The following is an 11,420-nucleotide window of genomic DNA, read 5'->3' as shown; positions in this document are numbered from 1 at the left end:
ACACTATTTCACTAGGAGGGTGGTGAAGCACTGGAATGGGTTACCTAGGGAAGTGGTGGAATCTCCATCCTTAGAGATTTTTAAGGCCCAGCTTGACACAGCATTGGCTGGGACGATTTAGTTGGTGTTTCTTAAATTATGGCTGACAGTTCTTTAAACACTACATGTTAGTGTAGGTGACACATCCCACAGTGGTGTTCCTCAAACTATTGTCTGTCAGTGATAAATAGCTGATCAGTTTATCAGATGATTTAATCTAAGTCTCAAACTGGCTAGATCTTGATTTTACTTTAAGATCTTTCTCAGTGCTTCCCTTCCTTCCAGACACAAGAAAGAAAAAAACATACTGTGCAAGCATGTAATAATATGTTAGATAAATCTGTCCACAGAAATATTTTAAAGGAACTATCTCTATTGTGTGTAAAATCACTCTGCTATATTTGGCATTAATACTTGTTTGGAAATGGAGACTGCCAAAAAGAACAGTAAATAATTTCTCTTTCCGACATCAGTTTGAAGCTGAAACACTTTAGTTTTCAATGTTTTAACTGTTCTCAACTGCCTTGAATAAGGATTTAACAACAACCACAGTTGGTACATAAGAATTTAATGTAAGAAGGGCCATAGTGGGTCAGACCAATGATCCATCTAGCCCAGTATCTTGTCTTTCAACAGTGGCCAGCACAATATGTTTCAGAGGGAATGAACAGGGCAATTTCAAGTGATCCTCATCCTCAGTCATCCAGATTTAGGGACACTTAGAGCTTGGAGCTGTGTCCCTGACCATCTTAGCCATTTATGGACCTATCCTCCATTAACTTATCTACTTTTTTTTTAATCCAGTTATACTTCTGGGCTTCACAACACCCCTGGCAACAAGTTCCACAGGCTGGCTGTGCGTTGTGTGAAGAAATACTTCCTTTTGCTTGTTCAAACCTGCTGCCTGTTGTTTGATTGGGTGACCCTTGGTTTTTGTGTTATGGAAAGAGTAAATAATGCTTCTCTAGTCGCATTCTTCACACCATTCATGATTTTTTTAGACCTCTATTATATCCCATGCCCCCACCTTGTTCATCTCTTTTCTAAGAACACTCCTCGTATGGAAGCTGTTCTATGTCCCTACTCATTTTTGTTGCTCTTTTCTATACTTTTTTCCAGTTCTAATGTCTTTTTTTTAAGATGTGGAGACCAGAACAGCACACAGTATTCAACATGTGGGTGTGCCATGGAGTCATAAAGTGGCATTCTGATCTTTTCTGCCTTATATATCCCTTTCCTAATGTTTCCTAACATTGTTAGCTTTGTTGACTGTTCCTGCACATTGAGCAGATGTTTTTAGAGAACTATTCACAGTGACTAATTTAGAACTCCATCATTTTGTATGTGTAGTTGGGATTATATTTTCCAGTGTGCATTACTTGCACTCATTATTACATTTCATCTGCCCTTGTGTTGCCCAATCACCCTGTTTTGTTAGATCCCTTTGAAACTCTTCAACGTCAGCTCTGGACTTAACTGTCTTGGGTAACTATCTTGGGTCATTTAGTATCATCTGCAGATTTTGCCACCACTTAATTGTTTATCTGCTTTTCCAAATTATTTATGCATATATTGAACAGCACATGTCCCAGTACAGATTCTTGGAGGTAGGATAGTACCACTAACAGTTTTATTTATTATAATTTTGATGCTGCAGCTACAAACTGAATATGCTGCTGCATCTGTTTTAATAAAATTAGATCTGATTTGCAAAATACTGTATGAAAATATAAAGTCCCTAAAGTACTTAAATGACACTGGATGATTTGCCAGGGTCATTGCTTTGTTACCTTATAGTTTCATCTGGTGAAAAGGGTTTCACCAGTCTTCTATCTTGTTTTGTTTTTAGTCTGAGAGCACACAGGCAATCAAGGCAGGGTCTGTTAGGGTTCCAATTAGAAAGTCGTCTTTTCTGACTTACCAATTCCAGCTGTAAAAACCCACTCTGAAGTAAAATTCCTTTGCACAGTGTGAAAGTGTATGAGTGAAGGTCTCTGACTCTTGGTTTAAACAGATAATGAGTCTTTTAAAATCCAGGTTAAAAAAAAAAATGGTAAACATTTACCAGCATGCCTCACATTTTAAGGAAGTGTCTTCACTGAGAATGCTTGATCTTACTATTTAGACTAGAGTATTGTTTACGTGGCAGTCTGCAAATTGTGATTGGTGATGCATGCCATGTTAAACCCATAAATGCCCCCCCACCTTCCCCCAAAAAAAGCCAACCCCCCCCCCCCAAAAGTTAAGGCTGAAACTTAGCAATTTATCCAGGATCAAAGCCTGATTTGTTTGTAATCATATTTTTCATAGTTCTGACACACTTAAGATTGACTGCTAAATATAATGGTATAAATGCAGATTTCTGTTTTGAGGATTTTCCCCATATAACTATAGCATTATAAATTTACCTTGAATTTCAAATATTATGCTACAACTTGTTCTATTTTAAGGTGGCTTAGTCCACTTAAATATTTTGAGATGGTACTTTTTAATGTTGTAAATATCTTTCTCTTCTCTTAGGAAGCATCACAAGTGGTTCCACAGAACTCTTTGACGTTCCTGACTCGTGGTAGCCAACATCTGTATTAATAAAAAGTGACGCTGATTCAAAGCAATTGCAAGAGTATACCACTTGGAAGCCATACTTAATTTAAATAAAAAGTGGTGTTAAAGAAGTATGTCTCCTGAAAATCAGTTTAATTTTTTAAACTGTCTACTGAACAATCACTGTCAGTTTTACTCGTGTATTAACTAGTTTACAATTCTGTCTGTTGATCATGTGAAATCTTTGCTGTCATAAACAATGTTAGATTTAAGAAGGCTAAATGTGTTTTGGTCACCTATTATGGCATGTTGGCTATGAAATACACAAAAAGAATCAGCACTATTATGAATTTTGTTAGGCTGTTTCCTGTGCTTGAGGGGAGTTATCACACAAGTCTTCTCATCAGATGTTCGGACAATATGAGTACACTATCAGTAGTCCTGAACAGGTAAACCTCAGTATCGGTTACTGCTTTCTACCAGTTACCCTGGAAACCTTACAGTGTTTGTCCTTTTTCCCCAGTAGGAAGACTTCAGCCAGTATCTGTCTGGAAACTAATCCTACACATATACTATCCTTTTGTCCTCTTGGAAAAATTTAACTTATACTTTCCTTAAAAAAATAGAAAGAGAGAGAGAGAAATTAATGTTGGGAGGAGGTGAGTTTTCTTTGCTGTTTTCACTCTTAAGTCTAGATCTGGTTTTCCATGGTTTGTGTTTTTTGTAAAAATGTTTTTGAAACCTGTGACAAACCTGCAAACTGTACCAGCCCTTTATTCATTTAAAAAAAATCTGCTTTGGTAGATTTCAGAAACTTTGATATTTAACATTTTTGTATCATGGAAATAAAAATGAAAAATGTATTTCCATAAAATGAAAATAAAAGAAATTTTCTTAGGAACCTGTCTTTATTTTTCACATCATTTATTTGACTTTTCTCTTGTTTTGCCATTCATATATGGTTAGTGGGTATTAAGACAGACGCATTCTTGTTTTATAAATCTATTTCCAACAGATCATTCTAGCAAATGGAATAACTACCAGGTTTCATGAGATTATATGTATTGTGGAGCCTAACCCCTTCTCACTTAAACACAATAAAGGGAAACCCCTTGGAGGTGAGGGGTGAAGCAAAAACAACTTTCTGCCCTTTACAGTTCTTTATGATCTATAGCAGATGCCTCAAGTTCTTAAAAGTAATTTTTAAATTTTCCTGCTTGCCTTTTCTTTTGAAATATTAGGTCCTGCCATATGGAAGGCAGCATGTTCGTCTGACAGTCCAGGAATGGACTAGCTTTTATGGGGGAAACTAATTTCAATCTTAGCACTAACTTCTGCTACACATCATCTGCTCCACTGCTTTGTCAGGCAAGGAAGAGAATGTCTGACTGGAGTAGGGGAGGTGAGGGTAATGAATCTGAGTGAGCTCTGTTGTTGTTGGGGATCCTCAGGTCTTCTGTACTATATCAGGAGTAAAACTTAGTATGGATCACCATGCTCCAAGTGCCTTTGGTGGCCTCAAACCAAAGTGAGGCATCAGATCCCTCCTGACTGTGACTATGATCATTGTTTGAGTTATGCAGAAAGAACTGCTCATGTTGTGCACCATCTTGTAGAGAGAGTTTCAAACACTGAGATGTAAAACTTAAGCTGCAGTCACAATGTCCGATTTTCATGTCTATATTCTCTAAAATGTGGGTTTCAAGAAGGCAAAGTCCTCAAATGTGAATGGATCAAAGAGAACACAGTTCGAAAAGCTTAGCCTCACGTTCTTACCTTGATGCAAAACAAGTAGTGTAAACAATCAAAAAAGTAATACACTAATTTCATATTTTTTAAACCGTAGTAACAGTCTGAATATGGTACATAATATGGTCAATTTTCCCATTTCTTGTTAACTGTTGGAAACGTGCAACGTCCACCTTAATTGAATTGGCGTCGTTAGCACTGACACCCCACTTGGTATGGCAACTCCTGTCTTTTCATATATATACTGCTTACAGTATTTTTCACTCCATGCATCTGATGAAATGGGTTTTAGCCCACAAAAGCTCATGCCTAGATTAATGTGTTTAGTCTTCAAGGTGCCACAAGGACTCCTCATTGTATCTAAACCAGTGTGAAGTTGGCGTATACTTCTCTCTACTTTTTAAGGGTTCTGGTAGGGATTAACTCTAAACAGTAACATAAGGCAAAAAGTGACCCTCACCAACATAAAATGTTCCTTACCCTGTGGTATCACAAAGACCTCCTGTGTTATCCTCAAGTGAAGGATAACATGATTCATTAAATTTGCCTTTATCTTAAGTGAAATCACTCAACCATAACTCTAAAAGGGAGAGTAAACTTCCTATATTGAATCAAATTTGCTAATGTTTCCTAATCTGTTTATGTAATACATCCAGTCCTGATTTTTGGTTCTTTTGTGTGTGTATGGAATGTTACAGACTTAATAATTAAGTCTTGTCTGTCTTCACAACTGTGGTGTCTAGCACAATTCCAGGATCCTTGACTAGGGTTTCTAGGCACTACTATACTACAAATAAATTAAAATGTCTATAAATAAAACATGAAAATGATGATGTGGCATGAACAATTCTTCACCATGAGTTTGACATTTGTATCAAGTGGCAAAACAATTAGTGTTTTTTTTGTAGAAAGAACAATGAATACTCGTGGTACCTTAGAAACTAACAAAGTTATTTGGGCATAAGCTTTTGTGGGCTAAAACCCACTTCATCGGATGCATGCAGTGGAAAATACAACAGGAAGATATATATACACAGAAAATATGAAAAAATGGGTGTTGCCATATCAACTATAACGAGACTAATCACCACTCTGAAACCTAGTTTTATGTAGGTTATCCCAATCAACAGCCAATAAAATCTGTCACAATGTCATGTAATTTGTATACAACACATTTACCAAAAAACCTTTAGGAATGCTTGAGTTTTAAAATCATGTTGGAATTAGCCCTCTGGCTGGAAAGTTACAATGCCTTAGTTACAATTCCAACTGTACACGATTTATTAAATTAAATTAAAGCTGCTAAAGTTAAAACTACTAAATGTGACTTAAAATGGACTCTGTTCATAAAGACTTCATGACTTTGAAGCCTGACATTTTAGAATATTCTAGAATTAGAATCAAGTGATAGATGATATTAGAAGTCTGAGGGTCTTCCTATTTCAGTAGGAAAACCACTAATTTATGGTATTATCCAGAAGGAACCTGTTACAGGGTGAGCTGGACCTTTAGAGCAGCTCAAGACCTGGCTCCGGTATTGCCAACCTCAAAAGATCAAAAATCATGAGTCAGTCCCCAAATACCATGTTTTTTTTTTAAATATTGTTTTCTGATCTGTCTTGATTTTTGTACTATCCGTGCCTGTCCCATGTGTGAGAAATAATTTTTACCTATTCCCAAATTTATGGGGTAAAATTGATTTTTTTTGGCTCCTGCTGCAGGAGCTTTCACCCCCACATCTGACCATTACGTGCCCAGCAATTCTGCCCCAAACCTCAAAATCAGTCCTGTCCCCTGTTGGACATCAATATTGATGTCAAAGGATATTGATCTCAAAGACCTAAAGACATAAATATGTCTATACATTTCACTCTCCAGCATGAAATGGGTTCTTTTAAACAGTGAGGCCTTGGTTTTACTTGATGGGTTGGCAAACAGCCAAAAGCATTCATTCAGATTAAAAAATTATTAAACACAAAAAAGAACAAAAAATTAAAACAGGCATTTATACTGAAACTCTGGCTGAGTGTGCAAAACATTAGTCAAAACTTTTCAAGTTTTTCTCCTTTTGGAGGCAAATTATCAGTCTTATTTTCAGAACTCCCTTTGATGAAAAGGAAAAGGGTTAATTTTATTCCCAGTCCTGATGTGTAGAGGGTATTTGTTCTATTAATATCTGGTTCCGTATCTTGTGTTTTTACCAAGCATAATTCTAATAGTCCTTGGACTATATCAACTTGGCCTTTTTGGTTTAGACTAATCTGGCTTCTTTGTCTGGTTCTCTTGAACTTGTTACAAAATGTTGTAAACAACTTTATTTTTCATGATTATTACCACATCTCAGGAACTTTTACATGTGTCTGTCTTACATTTAAATTTACAATAGGGGTACATTTTATGGGCTTGATAATTACAATACCCCCATCACTACAGCTCCCCTAGCCTCAATGATGCTCCTCTGGGGTTCTTCACCTGCTCTCCCAAACCTGGGAGAGCAGAAGTGAGTCCCCTTTCCCCCTTCCTAGCTTGGGAGGGCAGTTCTAGAGGCTCTTCATCCCTCTTTTTTGTTCCTCTTTCTAGGCTAGGTGCTGCAGGAAGAGAAACAGAGGCACCATTCTGCCCTTGTTGGTCACAGTGCAGATGAGGGAGCAAAGCCGCCCTGAGCTGTTGGGCAATTTCTGCTCCTCTCCCTTAATATGAGAATGGCCTCAGGTTGATGAGGGGAGGGAGAAAGAGTTCTTCCTGCATATGAGAACAAATACTGCTGAGGAAGGGGGGTGAGGACTACAAACAAGCCCTTCTTGCTCAGTGTAGAGAGAGCCAGGGACCAGTGGCAAAGCTAATAGGGAGCAACCATGCCCCAGCAGCATTTAGGTGTGTGTGTTGTGCCTTTTCACAAGGGACTGCAATGAGAGCCTGCCCTGAGCTCATCCAGCAGCTCATGTTCCACAGGGCTAGGCCTGGCTCCCCACTTTCAGTGTTGTGACATGGCAGGTGGGGTCATATGGTGCTGCAAACCATGTGCCAGGTTGCAACACCAGTCACTCAAATTTGGCCTGGTTGCCATCCCTCATAACCAATATGGAGTCACGTGACCCTGTGTGCCATGTGTCAATGCCTGGAGCAAAGAGCCAGGCACAGCCCCATGAGACACCCCATCCCCAAGGTCTGCCTTCTGCACTGTGACAAGATTAGGGTTGTGGCGCTGCGGAAGAGTGTGCTGCTGCAGGTGGTTAGTGCCCCTTTGGCCATCACCCGTCCTGGTTGCAAAACCTGGTTCCACCACTGCCAGGAAGAAGAGTAGTTTGCTGGCTGGGCTATCCTGGGACTAAAGATCCCTCCTGTGAGCAAGCAGGGAAAGGAGCCTGGGAGGGAGTAGAACGAATATGCTGGGGACACAAGCTGTCAGGGTTCCCTCCCCACTCTGAACTCTGGGGACAGATGTGGGGATCTGTATGAAAGACCCCCTAAACTTATTTCTACCAGCTTAGGTTAAAAACTCCCCTATTCCTTGGATTAAGAAACACTACCACCACCAAGTGATTTAAACAAACATTTAGGGAGGGCCACTTGGAGCCCTACTTTCCCCAAATATCCCTCCAAGCCCTTACACTCCTTTTCCTGGGCAGGCTTGAGAATACTCCCCCAAGCCTGTACACCCCCTTTCCTGGGGAGCTTGCGAATAATATCCTCACAACTTGGTATAGGTGAACACAGACCCAAACCCTTGGATCTTAAAACGATGAAAAATCAATCAGGTTCTTAAAAGAAGAATTTTAATTAAAGAAAAGGTAAAAGAATTATCTCTGTAAAATCGGGATAGTAAGTACTTTATAGAATAACAAAAGACTCAAGAACATAGAGGATCTCCCCTCTAGGCAAAACCTTAAAGTTACAAATCCAGGAATAAACCTCCCTCTAGACAAGGAAAATCACAAACCAAAATAAAAGCAATCTAACGCATTTCTTCCCTAGTACTTACTAATGGAGTTGGATAGCTTGCTTTCTTGATCTGTCTCCGGCAAGCGCACACAACAGACAAAACAAAGCCTTTTCCCCCTCCCAAGATTTGAAAGTATCTTGTTCCCTTATTGGTCCTTTTGGTCAGGTGCCAGCTAGGTTACCTGAGCTTCTTAACCCTTTACAGGTAAAAGGATTTTGTGCCTGTGGCCAGGAGGGATTGTATTGTATACAGAAAGGTGGTTACCCTTCCCTTTATATTTATGATACAGGCTGACTAATGAGCTACATTATCAACAAGCAGCCAGTAGAGGACTCTGAAAAGGAAGTGCCATCCTGAGGTCAGAGGAAACCTGGTTCAGCAAAGGGAGCGACTGCTGGTGAGCAGGAGCTGCAGGTTGGAGACAACAGCGAGCATGGGAGTTGGCTGTGGAGGAGAGCTGGGACTGGAAGGCTGAGAGCAAGCCAGAAACAGTTGTTTCTGGCAGGGGTGAGCAGTCACTGCAGGAGGAGGATACAGGGTAGTGAGGAGGCTTTACACTGAGGCTATCTGTATAACCCTCCACTGGCCTGGTTTCTGGACTGGGTTTGGAACTGTTTTGATTTGTAGGGGATAATGATTAATTGGGCCATAAGTGATGGCACCTTTTTTTTTTCTGGCAGCCTTAGTAAAATTAATTCTATCATACTCAACGTGTGTATGGGAATCCACTGAGGGCTACAGTGTGTACATGGGATGGCTCTCAGACTTCATCGCAAGTCTGTGATGTTTGATGCTTTTCAAGAGTTCTCATGGCTTTCTGATTTTTGCCTTTAAACTCAAATTTTTCCCTCATCTCAAATGCTACTCACTTTATCATCAGTGGGAGTGAAGTCACAGGCTGCCCTTAACAAGATGGTTGCTGTTTCCCTTCAGCTTTGCTGCTGAAAGTGAGGCTGATGTCAGGCCTACCTCAGCCAAGGTCCCTTTTTCACAGAGTAAGGGCTAAACAGGGGACAGAAAATGTAGAGCTGCTCTAACTCCGACTGAGGTGAGCAGGAGCAGGAACAGGCTAGGAAACTGAGGAGTCAGAGGAATGTGAGAAGCAGAAGGCGAACAGGGTATTGTGAAAAGCAGGGATATGAGGGACTGTTTCAGGCATATGGTAAACTGAAGAGGTTGCCAGGGAGTGTATTATGGCAAAAGAGGAAAATGGGATGGGTGAGGAAGAGCGTGCCACTTCTGAGGTACAAAAAAGGACTATCTGGGATCATTCTGAGTCCATAAAACCAGACAGTTGTCAGCATATGCTGCGCACCCTTACAGATTTTCTTGGACAGACACTTCAGAAAAGGAAAGATTGTGGGAAAACGTGGACAGGTGGTAATGCTAGGACAGGGAGAGCAAGTGAATGTAAGGGGTAGTGGGGAACAGATACTGGGAGAGCATGAAGGGAGAATGAGAGGGAATGCTGCCTATTTTTTCTAGCTAAGAAGTGGGATAGAATGATAGTTCCTCACACCCAAGGAGGTAAGCAGGGTCATCTCCAAGGGGTGAACCATGAGGCATGTGTGTATGGTTGAATTCTAAACCTGAGATCTCTTACCAATTAAAAATAGGCAGCTTCCAATTAAATGTGAGAATCAGAAAGCAGGTGAAAAACATTATTTGATTTATTTAAAAATAATCATTATTTTTAAGCCCATCATTACTTTTTTGGGATCTGATTCATGACATTTGAACTCTTAGGATTGGCCATATTAAGTGTTGGAAGTAGGGTTGGGGGTGGGGCTGGGAGTGGCAGGGCAGAACAGTGAAGCAAAATATTTGATTTGTTTTGCTACCTAGGGCTGTGGGAGTAGAGCCACCTGAAAAAGGATTGGTTTGCACCCTGCAGCCTAGGTGCAAAGGACCGAGAGAGGGGGAGATGTTTGGGGAAGGGAAAATGAGACTATAGGGAGAAGGAACTGTGCCCAAGTGTGGCCCAAAAATTTATCATTGCAGATTTTACAGTGAAGTGAGGACAACATTATATTTGTGGTGGTATTTGATTTCAGACTCTTGTTTACCCCAGAAGCAAGGAGGACTTCTAACGTAGCCAGAGGGCTAAACTAACTCATCCTTCCAGCAGAGAGAAAACATTTCAAACAAGGGGAAAACTGATGCAGTGACCACATCTGATGATGAAGCTGATCCATGCCCAGACAGAGCCATATAAATAGGTAGGTCAATGTCATCAAAAGTGTGTGATAAATTCATTTATCAAGTGACTTTGCACTTTGTCCCCTGCATGTTGTCATAGTGCACTAGAATAACTGCAAATAAAAATTTTTGTTCTTTAAATATTATAGTAACATTCACTGGTAAGAGTAGTTAAATATGTATATATTATTGCTCTGTTGTCCTATATTAATTGTCTTTATTTCTGATGTAATATGTTTTTTACTTCATACTAAACATTTAATGTAAAAATAGTTGGCCTCTTAGGAATTTAATGTAAAATAAACTTAAATAAAAATGGTAATTCAAATCCTTACCACCAAATATTCCAGTGTAGTAAACTTTCAGCAGTGATTTATATTAGCTGCACAACTCCATCATGAATAGTGGGATCTATGGCTTAACTATATATAGTGCACTAAAAGTTAACCAAATATGTGTATATTTAGAGATGAGGTGCTAGTTCGGAAAATGTATCTTCTGTCATGACACCATTATTTGTATTCAAAATAGCTTAAGTGTGGTGGGGTTTTTTGTGGTTTTACAACAGAGAGGTGTTTTTTAAAAAACTGAAATTTAGGAATTAGTGTGTCCATGATGTAAGCTACATATTTTTGGTATTCTTTGGGGGGAAATTTTAAGCTACAACAACCTTAGAGACTTTCAGATATTTGATAATTGAGCATTTGATATATGCTTGTAAAATGAGTTACAAATCGTATCCATATGCCTGCAAACTTGGGTCACTATTGTATATTATGGTTAATATCACTTACCAAACTCTCTAAAGGGCTTCACATTCTTAATGAGAATTTTGATTTTAATTAAGTTGTAGTAAAAGATGGAGACCAGATAATCCACTAAGAAAAGTCTTTTAATATAAAAACTCCAGTGTAATAATTTAACCTTGATGCATTGAGGATTGTAG

General features: G+C 39.4%; 1 protein-coding gene across 2 annotated transcripts in view; it reads left to right on the top strand.

Annotated features, from left to right (window-relative positions):
- Nucleotides 1-3,484, top strand: part of PARN (poly(A)-specific ribonuclease) — a 139,197-nt gene extending 135,713 nt beyond the window's left edge. For both annotated transcript variants that reach the window (XM_032779661.2, XM_032779662.2), the window contains one exon: nt 2,560-3,484. In XM_032779661.2, coding sequence (XP_032635552.1) covers nt 2,560-2,612 — 53 coding nt within the window. In that variant the 3' untranslated portion in view covers nt 2,613-3,484. The remainder of the gene's footprint in view (nt 1-2,559) is intronic.
- The last annotated feature ends 7,936 nt before the right edge of the window (nt 3,485-11,420 follow it).

The sequence above is a fragment of the Chelonoidis abingdonii genome, chromosome 9, assembly GCF_003597395.2.
Source record: "Chelonoidis abingdonii isolate Lonesome George chromosome 9, CheloAbing_2.0, whole genome shotgun sequence".
Lineage (NCBI taxonomy): Eukaryota > Metazoa > Chordata > Testudines > Testudinidae > Chelonoidis > Chelonoidis abingdonii.
Note: the sequence above shows the minus strand (reverse complement) of the source record. Positions and strands in the feature narration are given on the sequence as shown.